Below are 25,561 nucleotides of genomic sequence, written 5' to 3'. Positions count from 1 at the left end.
TATAGGAGAGAACACAGAGAGAGACAGGGTGAGGAGGACACAGATACATGCCCTATAGGAGAGAACACAGAGAGAGACAGGGTGAGGAGGACACAGATACATGCCCTATAGGAGAGAACACAGAGAGAGACAGGGTGAGGAGGACACAGATACATGCCCTATAGGAGAGAACACAGAGAGAGACAGGGTGAGGAGGACACAGATACATGCCCTATAGGAGAGAACACAGAGAGAGACAGGGTGAGGAGGACACAGATACATGCCCTATAGGAGAGAACACAGAGAGAGACCACAGATACATGCCCTATAGGAGAGAACACAGAGAGAGACAGGGTGAGGAGGACACAGATACATGCCCTATAGGAGAGAACACAGAGAGAGACAGGGTGAGGAGGACACAGATACATGCCCTATAGGAGAGAACACAGAGAGAGACAGGGTGAGGAGGACACAGATACATGCCCTATAGGAGAGAACACAGAGAGAGACAGGGTGAGGAGGACACAGATACATGCCCTATAGGAGAGAACACAGAGAGAGACAGGGTGAGGAGGACACAGATACATGCCCTATAGGAGAGAACACAGAGAGAGACAGGGTGAGGAGGACACAGATACATGCCCTATAGGAGAGAACACAGAGAGAGACAGGGTGAGGAGGACACAGATACATGCCCTATAGGAGAGAACACAGAGAGAGACAGGGTGAGGAGGACACAGATACATGCCCTATAGGAGAGAACACAGAGAGAGACAGGGTGAGGAGGACACAGATACATGCCCTATAGGAGAGAACACAGAGAGAGACAGGGTGAGGAGGACACAGATACATGCCCTATAGGAGAGAACACAGAGAGAGACAGGGTGAGGAGGACACAGATACATGCCCTATAGGAGAGAACACAGAGAGAGACAGGGTGAGGAGGACACAGATACATGCCCTATAGGAGAGAACACAGAGAGAGACAGGGTGAGGAGGACACAGATACATGCCCTATAGGAGAGAACACAGAGAGAGACAGGGTGAGGAGGACACAGATACATGCCCTATAGGAGAGAACACAGAGAGAGACAGGGTGAGGAGGACACAGATACATGCCCTATAGGAGAGAACACAGAGAGAGACAGGGTGAGGAGGACACAGATACATGCCCTATAGGAGAGAACACAGAGAGAGACAGGGTGAGGAGGACACAGATACATGCCCTATAGGAGAGAACACAGAGAGAGACAGTGAGGAGGACACAGATACATGCCCTGAGAGTGACAGGGTGAGTCCAGATACATGTGGAGAGAACACAGAGAGAGACATGAGTTCAGATGTGCCCTATAGGAGAGAACACAGAGAGAGACAGGGTGAGGAGGACACAGATACATGCCCTATAGGAGAGAACACAGAGAGACAGGTGAGGAGGACACAGATACATGCCCTATAGGAGAGAACACAGAGAGAGACAGGGTGAGGAGGACACAGATACATGCCCTATAGGAGAGAACACAGAGAGAGACAGGTGAGGAGGACACAGATACATGCCCTATAGGAGAGAACACAGAGAGAGACAGGGTGAGGAGGACACAGATACATGCCCTATAGGAGAGAACACAGAGAGAGACAGGGTGAGGAGGACACAGATACATGCCCTATAGGAGAGAACACAGAGAGAGACAGGGTGAGGAGGACACAGATACATGCCCTATAGGAGAGAACACAGAGAGAGACAGGGTGAGGAGGACACAGATACATGCCCTATAGGAGAGAACACAGAGAGAGACAGGGTGAGGAGGACACAGATACATGCCCTATAGGAGAGAGAGAACACAGAGAGAGACAGGGTGAGGAGGACACAGATACATGCCCTATAGGAGAGAACACAGAGAGAGACAGGGTGAGGAGGACACAGATACATGCCCTATAGGAGAGAACACAGAGAGAGACAGGGTGAGGAGGACACAGATACATGCCCTATAGGAGAGAACACAGAGAGAGAGAACAGGGTGAGGAGGACACAGATACATGCCCTATAGGAGAGAACACAGAGAGAGACAGGGTGAGGAGGACACAGATACATGCCCTATAGGAGAGAACACAGAGAGAGACAGGGTGAGGAGGACACAGATACATGCCCTATAGGAGAGAACACAGAGAGAGACAGGGTGAGGAGGACACAGATACATGCCCTATAGGAGAGAACACAGAGAGAAACAGGGTGAGGAGGACACAGATACATGCCCTATAGGAGAGAACACAGAGAGAGACAGGGTGAGGAGGACGATAACACACAATAATGCAGATACATTTCGTCAAGCACAGTGGTTGCCAAACTGTGGGTCGCGGTCCAGGTGAGTCACGGGATGACATTGTTCATGTTATTTGTATATATTTTTTTGTCAACGCAGAAACAATGTTATCCTGCGACCCACCTGGACCCCTGTGGATCGCGACCCACAGTTTGTGAACCACTGTGCTTGACGAAATGTATCTAGGTTGTTTGTTGTTTTAAAAACATTTCCAGGATGGGAAAAAGATTTGTGTCAACTTAAAGGACTAAAACCAAATAGAATTAGAAAATATAATATACAGTACCTATATATTTTTCAATAATGGCTTATAATCTGAGAAATCAACCAAAAAAAAGCTGGACTTTGCTGCTGGATTTTGTTATAATGTTTGAGCATAAACACAGCATTAGCAATGTCAAAATGTGGACAATTGTAGGAAATGAACTTAAAACCTGCAGAAATGTATCTCAGCTCCATGGCAAAATGTACAGAATTGCATGAAATTGGCTTTAAAAAGGCTCAATTCTCTTTCAGCTCTATGGAAGGATGTGTGGAATTGCAAGAGATTTGCTTTGAAACAGCAACATTATCTCTCCGCTGCCAAGATGATATGTTCTACTTATTATTTGGTCTGTGTTTTCACCACTCAACACTTTTGATGGGTCCTGACTCAAAAGACACCTCAGCTGGTGGGACATGACTCAAAAGACACCTCAGCTGGTGGGACATGACTCAAAAGACACCTCAGCTGGTGGGACATGACTCAAAAGACACCTCAGCTGGTGGGTCCTGACACCTCAAAAAAGACACCTCAGCTGGTGGGACATGACTCAAAAGACACCTCAGCTGGTGGGTCGTGACTCAAAAGACACCTCAGCTGGTGGGTCCTGACTCAAAAGACACCTCAGCTGGTGGGACATGACTCAAAAGACACCTCAGCTGGTGGGTCGTGACTCAAAAGACACCTCAGCTGGTGGGTCCTGACTCAAAAGACACCTCAGCTGGTGGGTCCTGACTCAAAAGACACCTCAGCTGGTGGGTCCTGACTCAAAAGACACCTCAGCTGGTGGGTCCTGACTCAAAAGACACCTCAGCTGGTGGGTCCTGACTCAAAAGACACCTCAGCTGGTGGGTCCTGACTCAAAAGACACCTCAGCTGGTGGGTCCTGACTCAAAAGACACCTCAGCTGGTGGGTCCTGACTCAAAAGACACCTCAGCTGGTGGGTCCTGACTCAAAAGACACCTCAGCTGGTGGGTCCTGACTCAAAAGACACCTCAGCTGGTGGGGCGTGACTGAAAAGACACCTCAGCTGGTGGGGCGTGACTGAAAAGACACCTCAGCTGGTGGGACGTGACTCAAAAGACACCTAAGCTGGTGGGGCGTGACTCAAAAGACACCTCAGCTGGTGGGCTGGTGGGGCTCAAAAGACACCTCAGCTGGTGGGGCGTGACTCAAAAGACACCTCAGCTGGTGGGGCGTGACTCAAAAGACACCTCAGCTGGTGGGGCGTGACTCAAAAGACACCTCAGCTGGTGGGGCGTGACTCAAAAGACACCTCAGCTGGTGGGGCGTGACTCAAAAGACACCTCAGCTGGTGGGGCATGAAGGAAAAAGGTTTTGGGAACCACCGCTCTAGTATCTACTGTAGTCATCACTGAATTTACAACACATATCTCATCTTCCAATACAAGACACATTGTCAATAGGTGGTGAATGGGATTGACGTGTGGTATCCCTGATTTCTGGAACTAGAATCTCTTGAGACAGGGAGACCATATAGAATGCCACGGGCTGCAACTCAATGCCGTCACCATGCTGAAATCACGTTTACAATAAAGAAACAACATGTGATCCCTCCCCACTACATTTCTGTGACACTCCCTGACCAGAGAAACAAAGATCCTTAGCAGATAGGAAAACCACTTAAACTAAGAGACCATATACACACTGGAGGGAGAGAGACGGAAACATAACCAGCAGTGGTGAGCAAGAAGTATCGAGCGAACGGACGGAAAAAAGTGAAGTGTTCTTCGGGCACATTAGCGCCGACCCAAGACTGTTAACATCCTTCTCTCTCCTCTCTCCTCCACACATCAGCTGTGGCTGACTGGCCCTTCAGGGCGGCTGCCCTCCCACGCTGCATTTCAGCCAAATTCATTAGGCAAGAGAGGGATATAACTGTCCGCTGATTAGCAATTACAGCCGGACTGCTGCGCGTGTCACTTCACTGGACCTGTAACACATTAACGCGGTGTTAACACCCACAGACAGGGAGATATTAATAGAGTCGGGCAGCAGAGGAGAATGAGGGGATAAAGACTAACTAGCACGCAACGGGGGGTGGAGGGGGGAGATATGGACGAGAGAGAGAGAGATGGACAGCCGGGTGCTTTGATAGACAGAGTCCTGCTTTCCGTGTCTCTGGCGTTGTTCACATTTCATTAAGGCCTCGTCGTGTCCCTTGGCTTGGACAAAGGAGGAAGCAGAGGAATCAACGACTTCGCCTGGGAATGACTGCATATCTCATAACTGGGTGCCTGAAAACACACTTGTCAATGAAAAAAGGGCTCTGCAATGGGAGCAGCTAGCGACAGACAGGAGCAGCTAGCGACAGACAGGAGCAGCTAGCGACAGACAGGAGCAGCTAGCGACAGACAGGAGCAGCTAGCGACAGACAGGAGCAGCTAGCGACAGACAGGAGCAGCTAGCGACAGACAGGAGCAGCTAGCGACAGACAGGAGCAGCTAGCGACAGACAGTACAGCAACGAGGTCTGGCCAATAAGCAGCTCTACTCTGCAGTACAGACTGATTCCTGGCATAATAGAGAGGCAGTCAGGTCCATGTTGAACTGAGCAGGATATCATATGGATTTGATATACTGTGTATTTGCATAGAGATGCAGTTTCTTTCTCAGTTCCTCCTCTCAGTGTGTTGGTGTCACAACAACCACTGTTGAATCACTATTAAAAAGAGACAATCATATCAGGGCCGTTATGGCTTCACATCTCAACTCAGATCTCAACTTCCAAAGGTACAAGCTGATAGTCCTGTGATTTGGGGTGTAGAGTGAGAGAGTGGTGGCCAAGCGTCAGACTGGGGAGTGAACTAGGTGGCCAAGCGTCAGACTGGGGAGTGAACTAGGTGGCCAAGCATCAGACTGGGGAGTGAACTAGGTGGCCAAGCGTCAGACTGGGGAGTGAACTAGGTGGCCAAGCGTCAGACTGGGGAGTGAACTAGGTGGCCAAGCGTCAGACTGGGGAGTGAACTAGGTGGCCAAGCGTCAGACTGGGGAGTGAACTGGTGGCCCTAGGTGGCGTCAGACTGGGGAGTGAACTAGGTGGCCAAGCGTCAGACTGGGGAGTGAACTAGGTGGCCAAGCGTCAGACTGGGGAGTGAACTAGGTGGCCAAGCGTCAGACTGGGGAGTGAACTAGGTGGCCAAGACTGCGTCAGCGTCAGACTGGGGAGTGAACTAGGTGGCCAAGCGTCAGACTGGGGAGTGAACTAGGTGGCCAAGCGTCAGACTGGGGAGTGAACTAGGTGGCCAAGCGTCAGACTGGGGAGTGAACTAGGTGGCCAAGCGTCAGACTGGGGAGTGAACTAGGTGGCCCAGCGTCAGACTGGGGAGTGAACTAGGTGGCCAAGCGTCAGACTGGGGAGTGAACTAGGTGGCCAAGCGTCAGACTGGGGAGTGAACTAGGTGGCCAAGCGTCAGACTGGGGAGTGAACTAGGTGGCCCAGCGTCACAGACTGGGGAGTGAACTAGGTGGCCAAGCGTCAGACTGGGGAGTGAACTAGGTGGCCAGACTGGGGAGTGAACTAGGTGGCCAAGCGTCAGACTGGGGAGTGAACTAGGTGGCCAAGCGTCAGACTGGGGAGTGAACTAGGTGGCCAAGCGTCAGACTGGGGAGTGAACTAGGTGGCCAAGCGTCAGACTGGGGAGTGAACTAGGTGGCCAAGCGTCAGACTGGGGAGTGAACTAGGTGGCCAAGCGTCAGACTGGGGAGTGAACTAGGTGGCCAAGCGTCAGACTGGGGAGTGAACTAGGTGGCCAAGCGTCAGACTGGGGAGTGAACTAGGTGGCCAAGCGTCAGACTGGGGAGTGAACTAGGTGGCCAAGCGTCAGACTGGGGAGTGAACTAGGTGGCCAAGCGTCAGACTGGGGAGTGAACTAGGTGGCCAAGCGTCAGACTGGGGAGTGAACTAGGTGGCCAAGCGTCAGACTGGGGAGTGAACTAGGTGGCCCCGCGTCAGACTGGGGAGTGAACTAGGTGGCCAAGCGTCAGACTGGGGAGTGAACTAGGTGGCCAAGCGTCAGACTGGGGAGTGAACTAGGTGGCCAGCGTCAGACTGGGGAGTGAACTAGGTGGCCAAGCGTCACTGGGGAGACTGGGGAGTGAACGAGGTGGCCAAGCGTCAGACTGGGGAGTGAACTAGGTGACCAAGCGTCACAGACTGGGGAGTGAACTAGGTGGCCAAGCGTCAGACTGGGGAGTGAACTAGGTGGCCAAGCGTCACAGACTGGGGAGTGAACTAGGTGGCCAAGCGTCAGACTGGGGAGTGAACTAGGTGGCCAAGCGTCAGACTGGGGAGTGAACTAGGTGGCCAAGCGTCAGACTGGGGAGTGAACTAGGTGGCCAAGCGTCAGACTGGGGAGTGAACTAGGTGGCCAAGCGTCAGACTGGGGAGTGAACTAGGTGGCCAAGCGTCAGACTGGGGAGTGAACTAGGTGGCCCCGCGTCAGACTGGGGAGTGAACTAGGTGGCCCCGCGTCAGACTGGGGAGTGAACTAGGTGGCCAAGCGCCAGACTGGGGAGTGAACTAGGTGGCCAAGCGTCACAGACTGGGGAGTGAACTAGGTGGCCAAGCGTCAGACTGGGGAGTGAACTAGGTGGCCAAGGGGAGTCAGACTGGGGAGTGAACTAGGTGGCCCAGCGTCAGACTGGGGAGTGAACTAGGTGGCCAAGCGTCAGACTGGGGAGTGAACTAGGTGGCCAAGCGTCAGACTGGGGAGTGAACTAGGTGGCCAAGCGTCAGACTGGGGAGTGAACTAGGTGGCCAAGCGTCAGACTGGGGAGTGAACTAGGTGGCCAAGCGTCAGACTGGGGAGTGAACTAGGTGGCCCAGCGTCAGACTGGGGAGTGAACTAGGTGGCCCAGCGTCAGACTGGGGAGTGAACTAGGTGGCCCAGCGTCAGACTGGGGAGTGAACTAGGTGGCCAATATTTCTTCTGTGTGTGGCCCTGTTTGTGATAGAAGTGTGCATATTCATTTCAGCCATCCATCGTGGAGATGACAAGCGATCAGTTTGCAGGGGAAGGCTAATTGGACGGCACGTCGACCCTCCGGATTGGTAATATCTTTCATTATTCAACTTCCCCGGTCCACTAGTGACACACACGGTTCCTCTGTTTCACCTCCGGGGGACTTGACAGCTCACAAGGTCTTCCGATCGCAACGCACAGGAATAAATGGAGGAAATAAATACATCCCAGATATACTCTTTGTCTTCCTCGTTGCTACGGAGACACTTCCTACAGAGGCACTGAAGTATTGTGGGTAGTGCTTAGGAAAAGGTCGACCGCCCTGGGGGGCTGAGGAGATGATGCCCTTCATTCCTTTTTGTGAGGAAAAGCTTCCTCAAAACGTGCAGCAAGGGCGCAATTATTCATTCAATATAACAGTTCAACGGTTCACGTTCGAACCACAACAACTGTTACTGCAACAAACAGGCGTGTATTTTATTTTACTCAGGTCCAACATGGTGATGTAGAAAACAATCAACATTCCAAAACCTCCCTCTCTTTGCCTCCGATAGCCACCCTCATGTGGTCTGCACTATTAAAGGTGTAATTGTCCAAGCTCTCAAGGCAGACCTGCCAGTGGAGCCGTTCAGTTGTAAACAAACAGTCTGACAAGGAGAGAACTTTCCCCTGGTTCATTTCCTTTCTATTGAAACACACTAATCAACTCCCTAATCACCATCACCCCCCAGACAATAGACCCTCCCTTGGACCCTTGACGGGACTGACAGCCGGCCCAGTTGGGTGATAGGGGGGAGGCCCCATCTCCTGAGAGGCTCCATCTCTCCCCGGGGGATCTGGTGGGGCCCATTGTTCTTGGGTGTCCCTGGAGAACAGGAGCCTAAATTAAGGGTGTCATTCCCAAACAGGCAACTCCTGTCTTGGGGGCTGTCAAGAGGTGCTTGGAGGGCTCAGGGCTGGCGAAGGCTTGTCTTGAGTGATGCCTCTATGAAATGCTCTGTTCGAATACTCCTCTATCGCGTTGGCCATCTGGCCAGAGATGTCCACTCTGCCAGCCAAACCACACCACCGGTCATTAATCATCACTGGGCAGGACAGTGGTGTGAATACAGGCCAGGATATGGTGATGTCCCTATAACCCTGATCAATGGGACATAGGGGAGAGAATGGACCTGGTTTGTCTGACTCTAAGAGAAGGCATTAACAGACAGGCTGAATGAGGAAGTGGGAAAGATTGCTACTACGGTGCAATGCCCATGATGGAATCTGCCCCCATGCAGATAATAATGTCTCTCTTGTTGTGATGTGTGCTTTGTCCTATATTTATATTGTATTCATTTATTTTAATCCCAGGCCCCCGCCCCCGCAGGAGGCCTTCTGGTAGGCCGTCATTGTAAATAAGAATTTGTTCTTAACTGACTTGCCTAGTTAAATAATATATTTTTTAAATAAACTGTCATAAGTAGGTAAACACCCACACATGGGCATGAGAGAATTGCTGACACAATACTGATGCTGGCTTGACTCATATCCCACAGTCGGGTTTAGGGCCATGAAATACTGTGATAATGAAGGGCAGGTGGGTGGGGTGAATAAAGAGGAAACAAAACCTTGAAAAAAATCACTCAAATGTATACTTCTTGTGCAGTTTATAGGCTACATTTGGTTTTATTGTGATTGTTCTGTTATGTTTTGTGTGATGACTGTGAGGCGCTATTCAAATTCGACTGTCACAAAACGGGAACGTCAAAAAGCCTATGGCACATCAAGGGAACTGTAGCCTACTGCTCAGATGGGTTAAATGGACACTGAAATGTGGACACTGACTGTAGGACTATAAATAGACCATCTCCTACATTTAGCCTTAATATTAACTGCTGCAGAGTTCAACTTTGTATCTAATTACAGATGCCAAATAGACAGAAGCATTCCTCCTAATTACAGAGAAGGGTTTATGACATTCTGCAGAGGAGAAGCTGCCTGTATCTAATTACAGAGAAGGGTTTATGTAGTCTTCTAGGCCACATACAGTATGACAGAGGAGAAGCTGCCTGTATCTAATTACAGAGAAGGGTTTATGTAGTCTTCTAGGGCCACATACAGTATGACAGAGGAGAAGCTGCCTGTATCTAATTACAGAGAAGGGTTTATGTAGTCTTCTAGGGCCACATACAGTATGACAGAGGAGAAGCTGCCTGTATCTAATTACAGAGAAGGGTTTATGTAGTCTTCTAGGGCCACATACAGTATGACAGAGGAGAAGCTGCCTGTATCTAATTACAGAGAAGGGTTTATGTAGTCTTCTAGGGTCACATACAGTATGACAGAGGATCTAATTACAGAAAGGGTTTATATAGTCTGCCTGTATCTAATTACAGAGAAGGGTTTATGTAGTCTTCTAGGACAGAGGAGAAGCTGCCTGTATCATACAGTATGACAGAGGAGAAGCTGCCTGTATCTAATTACAGAGAAGGGTTTATGTAGTCTTCTAGGGTCACATACAGTATGACAGAGGAGAAGCTGCCTGTATCTAATTACAGAGAAGGGTTTATGTAGTCTTCTAGGGCCACATACAGTATGACTTGTATCTAATTACAGAGAAGGGTTTATGTAGTCCAGGGCATACAGTATGACAGAGGAGAAGCTGCCTGTATCTAATTACAGAGAAGGGTTTATACAGTAGTCTTCTAGGGGTTTATGTAGTCCACATACAGTATGACAGAGGAGAAGCTGCCTGTATCTAATTACAGAGAAGGGTTTATGTAGTCTTCTAGGGTCACATACAGTATGACAGAGGAGAAGCTGCCTGTATCTAATTACAGAGAAGGGTTTATGTAGTCTTCTAGGCCACATACAGTATGACAGAGGAGAAGCTGCCTGTATCTAATTACAGAGAAGGGTTTATGTAGTCTTCTAGGGTCACATACAGTATGACAGAGGAGAAGCTGCCTGTATCTAATTACAGAGAAGGGTTTATATAGTTGTCTAGGGCCACATACAGTATGACAGAGGAGAAGCTGCCTGTATCTAATTACAGAGAAGGGTTTATGTAGTCTTCTAGGCCACATACAGTATGACAGAGGAGAAGCTGCCTGTATCTAATTACAGAGAAGGGTTTATGTAGTCTTCTAGGGTCACATACAGTATGACAGAGGAGAAGCTGCCTGTATCTAATTACAGAGAAGGGTTTATGTAGTCTTCTAGGGCCACATACAGTATGACAGAGGAGAAGCTGCCTGTATCTAATTACAGAGAAGGGTTTATGTAGTCTTCTGGGTCACATACAGTATGACAGAGGAGAAGCTGCCTGTATCTAATTACAGAGAAGGGTTTATGTAGTCTTCTAGGGCCACATACAGTATGACAGAGGAGAAGCTGCCTGTATCTAATTACAGAGAAGGGTTTATGTAGTCTTCTAGGGCCACATACAGTATGACAGAGGAGAAGCTGCCTGTATCTAATTACAGAGAAGGGTTTATGTAGTCTTCTAGGCCACATACAGTATGACAGAGGAGAAGCTGCCTGTATCTAATTACAGAGAAGGTGACCAACAAATAGCCTACCAAAATGTCAGAAATTATAAGCAGAAACATATCCAAATCACGCCCCCTGTCAAAAATCATTCTGCCATCTCGGACTGTAGCCTACAGTGCATTCCCTATATTAGCAGGTAGGTTCGGGCCTCAGACTTTCACCTCATCACAGTCGGGCGGTTGCAGGTGAACAAACACACACACACACACCACACACACACACACACACACACACACACACACACACACACACACACACACACACACACACACACACACACACACACACACACACACACACACACACTATCATGGCATTTATGACAAGGTCAGCGTAGATGAGGCAAGGACAGGAAAGGGCAGGCCCAGGGGAGCATAGCAGGGCGAGGAGCAGTGAAAACAAGATCAAATAAAATATCAACGAAGAAGAGAATGCTTCCTCTATCCCTGGTTACATCTAAAAATGAACCCGAAATAGTGCACTACTTTTGACCAGGGCCCATAGGGCTATTATCAAAAGCAGAGCACTATGTAGGGAAAAGGGTGCCATTTGAGATGTAGCCTAGCAACTGATTTATCTGATAAGAGTTCTGGGTAATTAATTAGAAACTCAATTATCCAAACCTTACTTCAGCAGTCTCAATTCATTAGCAGATAAAGCCTCTCTCGCCCTGCTACCGTTTCTGACAGAGAGAGAGAGGGTGGATGGATGGAAAAGATAGGATGTGGAAAAGAAACACACTCGTTCTTTCCTTTCCTGAACGAGTTAAAAGAAGCCCCTGGGGTCAAAGACTATTTTTCTTTTGTCTAATCAGTCTTGTTAAAGAAGCTCTGTAGAGAGAGACTTCTTTCTCAACAGGATGGGTAGAAACAGACAACGAATCCAAGACTGATACTGCCATCAGTGAGGGAATCAGGTCTAGCATACAGAAACAGACACACAGACACAAACAAAATGCACCATAAACCAACAAAGTCACCATTGGGACACTTGAGTCCCAGTGTGTTCAGACAGAACAACTCTGTATCAATCAGAAAGTCTACTGCTCAGTAGAGAATACTGTAACTGGATCAGAACCATCACACAATCTAAAAGCCACCACGCTTCTCTGATTGATGCCGGTGTGCTTCTCATTTAATTATTTCTCCAAAACTAAAAAGAACAACCCCCTCCACCCACCAACCCCCTCAAATCTCATTTCCAGGGGTTAGTGTGCATGACAAAAATGTCATCATGGCCAAAATAGCTCCGAGCGGTCGTCACGGCGACAACCTTTTCCCTGGGAAATGATATTTTCCCAATCCAGCGGAAGGCGGATCGCGTCGCCACTCGTTACAGGGCCTTGATAGCAGGTCTTTAATATTCACCGTCTTAATTAGGAGACGCCGTTAATTTCATTAAATTCTTTGGCTGCTAAATGAAGCAGATTATGAGACATCTTTTATTGCCAAGCGTGAAATTACAGCCTGCCCGCTGCCAATGGCAGGGCGAAACTAATGAATTACAGGGTAAATAACAGCCGAATTAACCATCCAATTTAACTCCTTACTAAGAGGAACTAGGCCTCAGAGGGGAGGAGGCAGAGGGGGAGACTGTCAAAACCACCCAGCCCTGTGCTCATCTAATGTTACACCACTCTCTACAACTATAGGCAATTACTACCATGATACTAATCAGCTCCTCACAAAGGGAGCCAACCCCAACCACACGCGTCAATGCTTTTGGACTCATTTGAAACATGAACAAAAAAAATCTGAACTCAAACCTGTGAGAAGTTGTAATGGGGAAGAAAGTATTTAGGGCCAAATAAAAGAGGAATATGCATTCAGACATGTATGCTAACACGTAGATGGGACGGACAAATTACTATTGAATGTCAAGATGACATGAGTTGGCCTACGAAGCTGTGGAAGACCACATTTCACTATTAGGATGAACCAGGCACCGCATCTTAACCTTCTCTACCTCCTATTGCTGCTCCATGCCCCTCTGTCTAGGCCAACAGCCCCGGTGTCGAAGTCAACAGTAAACTCATTTGAAAGAGACGTGTTGGCGAAGCGAGTGTCTATCTCTTCGGTAATTATGGGCTAATTAGGAGCGTGGAGCAGATGTCCGCAGAGACGCCACCGTAAACAACGTCTGTAAACAAAGCTGCCGATGTCTGCTCGCCTTTTAAAGAATGGCCATGTTGCATCCTGGGTAAAATACCCGATAATAGCAGCAGTCACTGACCCCATCATGACCCTGCTACATTCATCCTTTTTGTTACATTTGAGTAATTTATCAGACACTCTTATCCAGAGCGACTTACAGTAGTGAGTGCAGACATTTTTATACTTTTCCCCCGTACTGCTCCCTTGTGGGAATTGAACCCACAACCTTGGCGTTGCAAGAGCCATGCTCTACCAACTGAGTCACACGGGACCTAGAACAGAAAACAACATTCTAAAAGTTCCAAACAGCAATACAGCTGTAGACAAACATCCCATGAGGTACTGAAGTCACAAGTCTCGCAGAAGAGCGTCTGCACAGTTAAATACCACAGTGGAGGCCATGTTTTGAGGGACCCACGACAGCCTGACGAGTGTAGCTAGGTGACACGTCTGACCCTGTCACACCCACACTCAGCGCAGTATGTGTGTGTGTGTGTGTGTGTGTGTGTGTGTGTGTATGTATGCGTGTGTGAGAAAAGCTGGACCTCTGGGGCTTTGGGTTGTCTAATTGCTGCAGAGTGGGAGTCCACCCCATCCTCTTAATAAAAGTCCAGTGTGCTGAAAACTCCTAGCTTGGCCAGGCGAGCAGTGTGTTAGGTTTTAATGAGCACCATCTAACTAATGAAGGCATCTTCTTCCTTCCACAGCCTTTATCGTGCGCACACACCACACACAAACTCTAGTCACCTTGAGGGGGAGTCAGAACAACAGCCCATCCTAATGAGATCTGGGCTAACAGAAAATAAACTACACTGGGGAGTCAGTAGTCCTGGGAGAGAGCTCCAAGAACACACACACCAACGCAATTCATGCAAACACACACATTCACGTATCTGTTTAGAGAACGACGATCATCCGCAAAGCCGATTTTCCCCTTACAGCCTGAGCGCACTTGCTTCTCCTGCTAGTCGGCGCCACTCATTGCTAGTTCGCCTGTCCTTGAGGAACCTCTATGCTGCTGGGTAGCGACCCACTCATGCTGCATTTACAACACTTTAACAATGACACACAGAATGTAAACATTTTGAAAGTGTTCATTCATTTGCTGTTAGGCAAAACAATGTCCATACAGTCTGCAGCATAAACAAAACCTCATACAGATAGCTTGCTTGCTAGGTAAGTTCATCAACGATATTAAGCAGAGAGCTACCTTTGCTAGTTAGTTATCACTCTAAAATCTTCTGACATAAGAACAGTGCCAAAATAAAATGGGACTAAATAAAAATACACCTTAACCAAGTAAATTTAAACTCTGTTATTCACAATTCCTGACATTTAATCAGAGTAAAAATTACACCGTCTTAGGTCAGTTTGAATCACCACTTTATTTTAAGAATGTGAAATGTCAGAATAATAGTAGAGAGTGATTTATTTCAGCTTTTTAAATTTTTTTCTTTCATCACATTCCCAGTGGGTCGGAAATTTACATAAACTCAAGTAGTATTTGGTAGCATTGCCTCTAAATTATTTAACTTGGGTGAAACGTTTCAGGTAGCCTTCCACAAGCTTCCCACAATAAGTTGGGTGAATGTTGGCCCATTCTTCCTGACAGCTGGTGAAACTGAGTCAGGTTTGTAGGCCTCCTTGCTCACACACACCTTTTCAGTTCTGCCCAGACATGTTCTATAGGACTGAGGTCAGGGCGTTGTGATGGCCGCTCCAATACCTTGACTTTGTTGTCCTTAAGCCATTTTGCCACAGCTTTGGAAGTATGCTTGGGGTCATTGTCTGTTTGGAAGACTCATTTGCGACCAAGCTTTAACCCCCTGACTGATGTCTTGAGATGTTGCTTCAATATATCCACATAATTTTCAATTCCTCATGATGCCATCTATTTTGTGAAGTTCACCAGTATATCCTACAGCAAAGCAGCCCCACAACATGATGCTGCCACCCCCATGCTTCATGGTTGGGATGGTGTTCTTTGGCTTGAAAGCCTCCCCCTTTTCCTCCAAACATAACAATGGTCATTATAGCCAAACAGTTCTATTTTTGCTTCATCAGACCAGAGGACATTTCTCCAAAAAGTACAATCTTTGTCCCCATGTGCAGCTGCAAACCGTAGTCTGTCTTTTTAATGGTGGTTTTGGAGCGGTGTCTTCTTCCTTGCTGAACGGCCTTTCAGGTTATGTTGATATAAGACTCCCTTTACTGTGGATATAGGTACTTTTGTATCTGTTTCCTTCTGCATCTTCACAGGGTCCTTTGCTGTTGTTCTGGGATTGATTTGCACTTTTCACAACAAAGTACATTCATCTCTATGAGACAGAACGTGTCTCCTTCCTGAGCGGTATGACGGCTGTGTTGTCCCATGGTGTTTATACTCGCGTACTATTGTTTCCACAGATGAACGTGGTACCTTCAGGCATTTGGAAATTGCTCCCAAGGATGAACCAGACTTGTAGAGGTCTACAATTTTGATTCTGAAGTCTTGGCTGATTTCTTTTGATTTTCCCATGATGTCAAGCAAAGAGGCACTGAGTTTGAAGGTAGGCCTTGAAATGCATCCACAGGTACACCTCCAATTGACTCTAATTATGTCAATTAGCCTAACAGAAGCTTCTAAAGACATGACATAATTTTCTGGAATTTTCCAAGCTGTTTAAAGACACAGTCAACTTAATGTATGTAAACTTCTGACCCACTGGAATTGTGATACAGTGAATTATAAGTGAAATAATCAGTCTGTAAACAATGGTTGTGAAAATGACTCAGCCAACACGAGCTCAACGCAGGCATACACTCCTATTGAACATGAATCCACCTGTATTATGAGTAGACCTAAGCCATCTTAATGTACCCAGGTTATCAAGAGACTGACCATTCAAATACACGATTACCACCTTTATGTTGTTGGGTAGTTAAATTGATCAAGTCAAATTGACTGCATGGTTGTATAATTGATTTGTTATTGCACACATGGTTGTCTCTGGGAACATTTCTCATCAAAATGCTCCAATGTCATCAGATTGATTATCGGCCTAAAATAATCAGCCATCAGTGTCCTTGACCCCCAAAAATTGGTATCGGCTCTTAAAAGCCCATATCTGTCGTTCTCTACGGTTTACCCTAATGATCTTCCATATGTGAAGCCAAATGATCTCACACAAGTCACCCATATTTATAGCAAAGGGCCCTTTACCTGTAGTTTCTAAACAACATGTTAAGATCTGATGCCAAAAACCAACAGCATTGCTGTTGACACCACTGATTCATAATAACATTCATCCTCCTCATCATCCTCATCATCCTCATCATCATCATCGCGTGTTTAATTGACCACCGATTATGACTGCACCTTTAAGGAGCCACCGCGCGACTCTGCCAACCTAACAGAAGCAGACATCTGCCAAAGTGATTCAACTACAGACTGTCCCCTTCCTCCCCTGTTCAACACACAGACAAGGAAGGACAACCAAAACGAGCCAGTCAGGGAACACGTCCTCTCAGTGAATGAGTTGTGCTGTTAGCCCTCTGAGGGAGAGCTGGCATGTATGGAGTCCTAGCAGACTGTGGACCAGGTCTGAACGTGTTCAACAAGAAACAGGTGAGGTGGTGTGTGGAGGGAGGAGTCATCAGCACTCATTAAAATGGAGTGGAAACGGAGTGCTAATGGGGAGGCAGGTAGCGAAGCTGCTGCCGTCTCCACACACAGTCTAATTAGGGAACAGGTCTGCCTGCAGCCAACACAGAGGCAGGAGGGGAGATGGAGACACATACAGAGATACACATTCTCCAAGAGGAAAGACCACGGGGAATGATCAAATCAATTAACATCCAGCTCCAAACAGGGAAGCAGCAGTGGCCCAGTGCCTCGCAGCGCTACCGGCTACGTGTTACTCTCCAACCTCGGTCTGTCTGGGGCTGGCAGCTGTCAGGTGGGCTGAGGGTGTGTGGTCGTGCCGGGCCTGGCTCACCATGTCTCATGTTGGGGAAACAATGGGCGACTCAACAGAGGACACAGCCGAACCCATACGATGATAGAGGGTTCTTTAAGACTGTTGGTCTACGTCATCTTTCTAAAACACTCATCCACACACACACACAGCTAACGCCACACCTCCCATCTGCCACCAGTGACATGTGTATGTGGCCCTCTTCATTTGTACATCATTATCAGCAATTGACTTGACAGGAGTTATGCAAATTGAGTGGCTGGACCCAGGAGGATTCTACTTCTGCCAGACAGACAGAGACGACGTGTGAGTGAGAGAGAGGCTCTTCTACAGGGACAGGAGAACATACATACATATCTGGCACTGTGTCGCAGCTCACCCAATCCATCTTCATCACATGAGAAATGTTTGACAAGTAGTTCAACATTGATCCTCATAGAAAGCACAACATCGTCATTGTCGTTTTCACACACACACACACACACACACACACACACACACACACACACACACACACACACACACACACACAGCTGTGTTCTGCTGCTCTATAACCATATTGAGTATGTGCCTGGGCTCTCTCCTCTGAGTCACCTCCCAGTTCCACGTCCTCCCCCGTTTACCGCCACAACGCAGACTATAAATACTGCTAACCATAGATAGGATGCATAGGTCAATTCCATGAAGCCCTGCTGCTATACTGTCTACATACAGACAGGACTGAATGGCAGACTGGGTTATGTGCCTAATAGACCATCCTGATTGACGAGAGGCTCCCATCAGAGTTTAGAGAGGAGCAACACTATCAGAGGCCATGATGTCCATGCTAACTGGACGGCTGGGGAATAACACAGGACCCTGTTGCTACTTCAAAGTGATATCTCCTTCCTGTGGGGAGTATTGGGATACATGTAAACATCTCACAAGTAAACATCATGTCGTCCCTGATTGAGGGGACAAGACAATTTACTCTGCTCTCTGCTGTGCTGTCCCAGCGGGGGCCTCCTTGCGCAGCAGCACCACAGAGACACGGTCTCCCTCGACGAGCTGCGCGACACGGCCCCGGCACTAACAACTACCGCGGCGCTGCTAACAAATGCAGCGCGTCGTTGAAAGGAGGCCCCTAATCAGAGATGCAATTTGTTCATTAGTGGATTACAAATGAGGCCTCCGTGCTGATATGAGAGGCCGTGATTAGCACACGCTAATTGGCTGATTTCCTTATACTCCAGTTGAAGCTGCTCACAGGAGATGCGCCCCCCCCCTTCCCTCCGTGGTTCGCTCCATGCTTGTTTGCGACAAATTAAGGCCAACTCAAACAATTTCTCCACAATTACAGTGGGGGGGGGGCTCTTGAGCACTCTGGTTTGATACCCCTCCCCCCTGCCGATGCCCCTATCAAAGCGCTCTGCTACACAGCCTCACAGGAAAAGGCAGGGCTTTGAAAAGCACGTAGAGGAAGAGGGAAGTGGAGGACCATATGCCAGCCAGCAGACTGCACTTCATTAACCATCCTCAGCCTCTTCTCCCTCTCACCATCTCTCCCCTCTTTGTTTTTGGATAAGGAGAGAGGGATGGGGGCAGTGGGGGAGGGGGGGGGGCAGAGGGGAGAGTGAAAGAAAGTGAGAGTGAAATCCCGTCCCGCTCCTTATACTAATGATCTCATTTCAATACCCAGGAGAACCCCCAACTCTAATTGATGTCAAGTGTGTGCTTTCGCTGTTAATCAAGGAGAAGGCATCAAACGGAGAGAGCCTGGCTGTGTCTGGGCTTCACGCTCTGATCACAGGCAGCCCTCGTTCTCCGGGAAATCAGCAATACGGCGCTGCCGGACCCTAATTATACCCGTAGCAGCCGGCTGGCCAGGCGAGGGCCAGATCTGATCATACCTGCTTAATTGGAATAGCACGGCCGCTTCCAATGCTGTCCGCTCGGCCCTCCAGTCCTTTCTTGTCCCTGTCTGGCTCGCTGGCCTTCCGAGACTGTGGAGAAGGAGGTAGGAGAACAAGTAGGGGTTACAGAGGCCTGTCTGAACGAGGAGCCTGAACTAGGGTCTATTACAGACCTCTTCTAGTCTCCACATAACAGGCCTTGTCTAATGGCTGCTAGAGGTGACTGGGGTTATTATTGTGTCTATGAGTCAACTTGACCCAGTTGTTGACCTCTCTCTAAGTTGCTAAGGAACTGGGAAGTGGACATAATGCATGTGTCTGTACATTCTAGAAGGTGGTCACATACAACCTTCCCTGTGGCCCATAGATTCTCACTAAGCCATTTACCATTTAAAAGTCCTTTAGATCATTTTGTATGTATTTAACATCCATCGTTTGAACATCTAATAATACATAGTCAACAGTGAAGAAGTAGATGTCTTGTGCGTGAGTGTGTGTGTGTGTGTGTGTGTGTGTGTGTATCTGGGCTCACAGTGAAGAAGAAGATGTCCTGTGTGTGTGCGCGTGTGTGTGTGTGTGTGTGTGTGTGTGTATCTGGGCTCACAGTGAAGAAGAAGATGTCCTGTGTGTGTGCGCGTGTGTGTGTGTGTGTGTGTGTGTGTGTATCTGGGCTCACAGTGAAGAGGTTGGAGCGGCGTTTGGACTGCTTGCGGACGGGCGTGGGGGTGTTGGTGGTCTGGGGGACGTCGATGCGTAGCTCCTTCTGACTGGTGCTGGGGGTGGAGGGGACTGACGAGGAGTAGTCACTCAGGCTGCCGCCATTACTGGTCTGCTACAGAGACACACACACGTCTATGTACTGTATTGGTAACACTAACTTAGTTCAGAAAGAATGAGTGTATTATGGATGAGAATAAACAGAGAAAGAGACAGAACAACATAGAAAAGTGTGACAGTGAGAAAGAGAGAAAGTTGAACATACAGCTGGTACAGCATCCCCCTTCATAATAACAGACACTACACTAGTATACAGCATCCCCCTTCATAATAACAGACACTACACTAGTATACAGCATCCCCCTTCATAATAACAGACACTACACTAGTATACAGCATCCCCCTTCATAATAACAGACACTACACTAGTATACAGCATCCCCTTCATAATAACAGACACTACACTAGTATACAGCATCCCCCTTCATAATAACAGACACTACACTAGTATACAGCATCCCCCTTCATAATAACAGACACTACACTAGTATACAGCATCCCCCTTCATAATAACAGACACTACACTAGTATACAGCATCCCCTTCATAATAACAGACACTACACTAGTATACAGCATCCCCTTCATAATAACAGACACTACACTAGTATACAATCCCCCTTCATAATAACAGCATCCCCAGCATCCCCCTTCATAATAACAGACACTACACTAGTATACAGCATCCCCTTCATAATAACAGACACTACACTAGTATACAGCATCCCCCTTCATAATAACAGACACTACACTAGTATACAGCATCCCCCTTCATAATAACAGACACTACACTAGTATACAGCATCCCCCTTCATAATAACAGACACTACACTAGTATACAGCTGGTATCCCCCTTCATAATAACAGACACTACACTAGTATACAGCATCCCCCTTCATAATAACAGACACTACACTAGTATACAGTATCCCCCTTCATAATAACAGACACTACACTAGTATACAGCTGGTACAGCATCCCCCCTTCATAATAACAGACACTACACTAGTATACAGCTGGTACAGCATCCCCTTCATAATAACAGACACTACACTAGTATACAACTGGTACAGCATCCCCCTTCATAATAACAGACACTACACTAGTATACAGCATCCCCCTTCATAATAACAGACACTACACTAGTATACAGCATCCCCTTCGTTATAACAGACACTACACTAGTATACAGCTGGTACAGCATCCCCTTCATAATAACAGACACTACACTAGTATACAGCATCCCCCTTCATAATAACAGACACTACACTAGTATACAGCATCCCCCTTCATAATAACAGACACTACACTAGTATACAGCATCCCCCTTCATAATAACAGACACTACACTAGTATACAGCATCCCCCTTCATAATAACAGACACTACACTAGTATACAGCATCCCCCTTCATAATAACAGACACTACACTAGTATACAGCATCCCCCTTCATAATAACAGACACTACACTAGTATACAGCATCCCCCTTCATAATAACAGACACTACACTAGTATACAACTGGTACAGCATCCCCCTTCATAATAACAGACACTACACTAGTATACAGCATCCCCCTTCATAATAACAGACACTACACTAGTATACAGGTACAGTATCCCTTCATAATAACAGACACTACACTAGTATACAGCTGGTCCCCTCTTCATAATAACAGACACTACACTAGTATACAGCTGGTACCCCCTTCATAATAACAGACACTACACTAGTATACAGCTGGACACTACACTAGTATACAGTATCCCCTTCATAATAACAGACACTACACTAGTATACAGCATCCCCCTTCATAATAACAGACACTACACTAGTATACAGCATCCCCCTTCATAATAACAGACACTACACTAGTATACAGCATCCCCTTCGTTATAACAGACACTACACTAGTATACAGCTGGTACAGTATCTCCTCTTCGTTATAACAGACACTACACTAGTATACAGCTGGTACAGTATCTCCTCTTCGTTATAACAGACACTACACTAGTATACAGCTGGTACAGTATCTCCTCTTCGTAATAACAGACACTACACTAGTATACAGCTGGTACAGTATCTCCTCTTCATAATAACAGACACTACACTAGTATACAGCTGGTACAGTATCTCCTCTTCGTTATAACAGACACTACACTAGTATACAGCTGGTACAGTATCTCCTCTTCGTTATAACAGACACTACACTAGTATACAGCTGGTACAGTATCTCCTCTTCGTTATAACAGACACTACACTAGTATACAGCTGGTACAGTATCTCCTCTTCGTTATAACAGACACTACACTAGTATACAGCTGGTACAGCATCTCCTCTTCATAATAACATAAACTAGATCTGTGTCACTCAACTTCTACCATTCCTCCTAGATTCCTTAACACTCTACTGTACAACAAGAGCCCCAGCTTGGGAGAGGATTATGGGTAGCATTGAAGACACACTGAGGGCCATTCTGCATCAGGAAAGTACTGCTACTTTGTGAAAACAACCCTGATGCTCAGGGGATGAGCTGGGATACGGAGACAAGCTGAATGATGCTGGCTTAATGACAAATCGATGGGGGACTGAGCGCTGTGGATCGAAAACACTACAGTGTGGTAAACGGTGTGTGTGCGTGGATCGAAGACACGACAGGGTGGTAAACAGTGTGTGTGTGCGGATCGAAGACACGACAGGGTGGTAAACGGTGTGTGTGTGTGTGTGTGTGTGTGTGTGCATGGTAAAAGACAGATGCTGCTGCTGCTGGGAGAAGCATCTTACAGCACAACGCTGACAGAGGAAGAGAGAGGAAGAACAAATATGGACAAGGGAATGTAGTCAAGAACCTCAATGTGGCCATTTTGTTTGTGTGTCAGTAAATTGTGTCTGTCGGTAAATGTATTTGTGTGTGTGTGTGTGTGTGTGTGTGTGTGTGTGTGTGTGTGTGTGTGTGTGTGTGTGTGACCTACCTGGCTGATGTGTACTGCTGCTGCCACCTGTGCAGAACACACAGAGGAGTGGCTAGGGGAGTTGGGGAGGGACTTGCACGGACCAATGGACAGCTGCTGCTTCTTCCTGGTCGCCACGATCTTCTGGGCCACTGCAACAACACAACACAGTCATCATTCAGAGGGTCTCTTCTCCCAACGGAGACACACAGCGGCCTAGACAACCTAATAGAAAAAAGAAAGAGAATAAAAGAAAGAGAAATGGAGAGAAGAGAGAGAGAGAAAGCTAGACCAACTAATCGAAGGAAGAGATGGATACAAGAGAGAACAAGAGTGAGAAATGGAGAGAGAAGAGAGAGAGAGAACACTAGCTAATGGTTCAGACCAGAACAGTCCATTATTCCTCATAATGCTGACGCAGGCAGCTCCAGCAGCCCTGTCTGTGAATCTCCTATCTATCTGGTCCACAGCAGAGCCCCTGTCCGCCTTCCACACACACACCCCTTACCTGCTAATAGCTCCAGTGATTATTTCACAATTATTATACAGGAGAGAGAGAGGAGAGAGACCGGGCTATCAGTGTTATTGAAAAGGGCAATGCCAATCAATGGGTGCTCAGCTGCCTCCTATCGATCCCCAGGCCCAGCGCTCTGGCCCAATCAGGGAGGGATATTCAAACGTTCCGTCATCTCCGTGGTGATTGAGGCCATTGATCTGGCCCCCTGGAGGGTAGGGGGAGGGGCCTCGTAGGAGTTCAGCTGTTCAAATATACATCTCTCAGATGGAGGGGGAATGCTCCCTTTACAAACTCTAACAACTAGAAAATGCAACTTCATAGACTTCTATTCTCCAAGTTGAACTGTTTTATTGAGTGAGTTGAACCTTCTGGAAATGGGTACAAAGCTGCATGGCAGTACGAGTAAAGATCCCTCCCAAATGACAAACATGTCCGTGAATATATCCTCCTTCCAAGGACTTATATATGTTAAGAATCAAGAGACAAGTTATCAGAGATGATCACATTGTAGCCATCTAGTTTGGGCAGGACAGGGTTAACAACACATCCTTCTTCCCTCAGTCTCAGATTCCATTATCCCCAGCCCCAATAAACAGGGCCGGGTTTCATTTGGTGTGAGATCAAACCATTGTTTTAATTGGGCCCATTAATGGCCTCTGTTTTAATGAGGAGCCAGTCATAAACATTTACCTTCAGGTGAGAAGGCCGTACCAAGGGCAGGAGGAGAGACCTGCTCTCTGTGGTTAAACACTACAGTACAACTAGACCTGCCCTCTGTGGTTAAACACTACAGTACAACTAGACCTGCTCTCTCTGTGGTTAAACACTACAGTACAACTAGACCTGCCCTCTGTGGTTAAACACTACAGTAAAATTAGACCTGCTCTCTCTGTGGTTAAACACTACAGTACAACTAGACCTGCTCTCTCTGTGGTTAAACACTACAGTAAACACCTGCAGTGGTTAAACACTACAGTAAAACTAGACCTGCTCTCTGTGGTTAAACACTACAGTAAAACTAGACCTGCTCTCTGTGGTTAAACACTACAGTAAAACTAGACCTGCTCTCTCTGTGGTTAAACACTACAGTAAAACTAGACCTGCTCTCTCTGTGGTTAAACACTACAGTACAACTAGACCTGCTCTCTCTGTGGTTAAACACTACAGTAAAACTAGACCTGCTCTCTGTGGTTAAACACTACAGTAAAACTAGACCTGCTCTCTGTGGTTAAACACTACAGTAAAACTAGACCTGCTCTCTCTGTGGTTAAACACTACAGTAAAACTAGACCTGCTCTCGCTGTGGATAAACACTACAGTAAAACTAGACCTGCTCTCTCTGTGGTTAAACACTACAGTAAAACTAGACCTGCTCTCTCTGTGGTTAAACACTACAGTACAACTAGACCTGCTCTCTCTGTGGTTAAACACTACAGTAAACCTTTGCGCCTCTGTGGTAAAACTCAGTCCCCAGTTCAATCGCGTGAACCTGGTAGTCAAACACTGGTAAAATGCAGAGTCAATTGTTCAATCAAAACCGATAACCGGAGATCCCGGCATATGCCCAAAATCTTCTTTCCATGCAGTAGAGATGGTTTGAAATCATATCACAATATTGAAACACAATGAATTACCTGACAACCCTGAACACAACCTGAAATAACTCTGTCTTTATAAGACCTCTGTGGATAACAGCCAGCCATTGGACAACAGTGAAGTAGACTAGACGGAGCTGATCTGTAGAAGATATATGTGATACAGGTCCACACACACAGCCAGGCCTGGGCTGTATATTACTTTAAGTGTTAAGAACAGTTATGATAAGGCTGGGTTAAATATTTAAACTGCACGGCTAATACCATTTAACTTTAACCATCAATCTTACTTCTCCTCTGAGAGGCTGCCATTTATTCTAATGGAAACGTCTCCCCTCTGATCAGATTTATGGCAGACTGGAGGAGAGGAGGGCCCAGAGCTAACTGCTACAGACCAGGCAGACTGGAGGACAGGAGAGCCCAGAGCTAACTGCTACAGATCAGGCAGACTGGAGGAGAGGAGAGCCCAGAGCTAACTGCTACAGACCAGGCAGAGTGGAGGAGAGGAGAGCCCAGAGCTAACTGCTACAGACCAGGCAGGCTGGGGGAGAGGAGAGCCCAGAGCTAACTGCTACAGACCAGGCAAACTGGAGGAGAGGAGAGCCCAGAGCTAACTGCTACAGACCAGGCAGACTGGAGGAGAGG

General features: G+C 47.3%; 1 protein-coding gene across 3 annotated transcripts in view; it reads right to left on the bottom strand.

The window, feature by feature from the left end:
* The window catches only part of LOC135528982 (arf-GAP with GTPase, ANK repeat and PH domain-containing protein 1), a 126,765-nt gene that overhangs the window by 83,143 nt on the left and 18,061 nt on the right, over positions 1 to 25,561 (bottom strand). For 2 of the 3 annotated variants that reach the window (XM_064957947.1, XM_064957949.1), the window contains exons 3-5: positions 22,826 to 22,956; positions 19,756 to 19,911; positions 19,077 to 19,169 (exon numbers count right to left, since the gene is read on the bottom strand). In XM_064957947.1, coding sequence (XP_064814019.1) covers positions 19,077 to 19,169; positions 19,756 to 19,911; positions 22,826 to 22,956 — 380 coding nt within the window. The remainder of the gene's footprint in view (positions 1 to 19,076; positions 19,170 to 19,755; positions 19,912 to 22,825; positions 22,957 to 25,561) is intronic. The other variant, XM_064957948.1, reaches the window with a different exon arrangement.

This window comes from Oncorhynchus masou, unplaced genomic scaffold, assembly GCF_036934945.1.
Source record: "Oncorhynchus masou masou isolate Uvic2021 unplaced genomic scaffold, UVic_Omas_1.1 unplaced_scaffold_1068, whole genome shotgun sequence".
NCBI classification, from domain to species: domain Eukaryota; kingdom Metazoa; phylum Chordata; class Actinopteri; order Salmoniformes; family Salmonidae; genus Oncorhynchus; species Oncorhynchus masou.
This window is presented reverse-complemented; position numbering and strand designations above follow the sequence as displayed.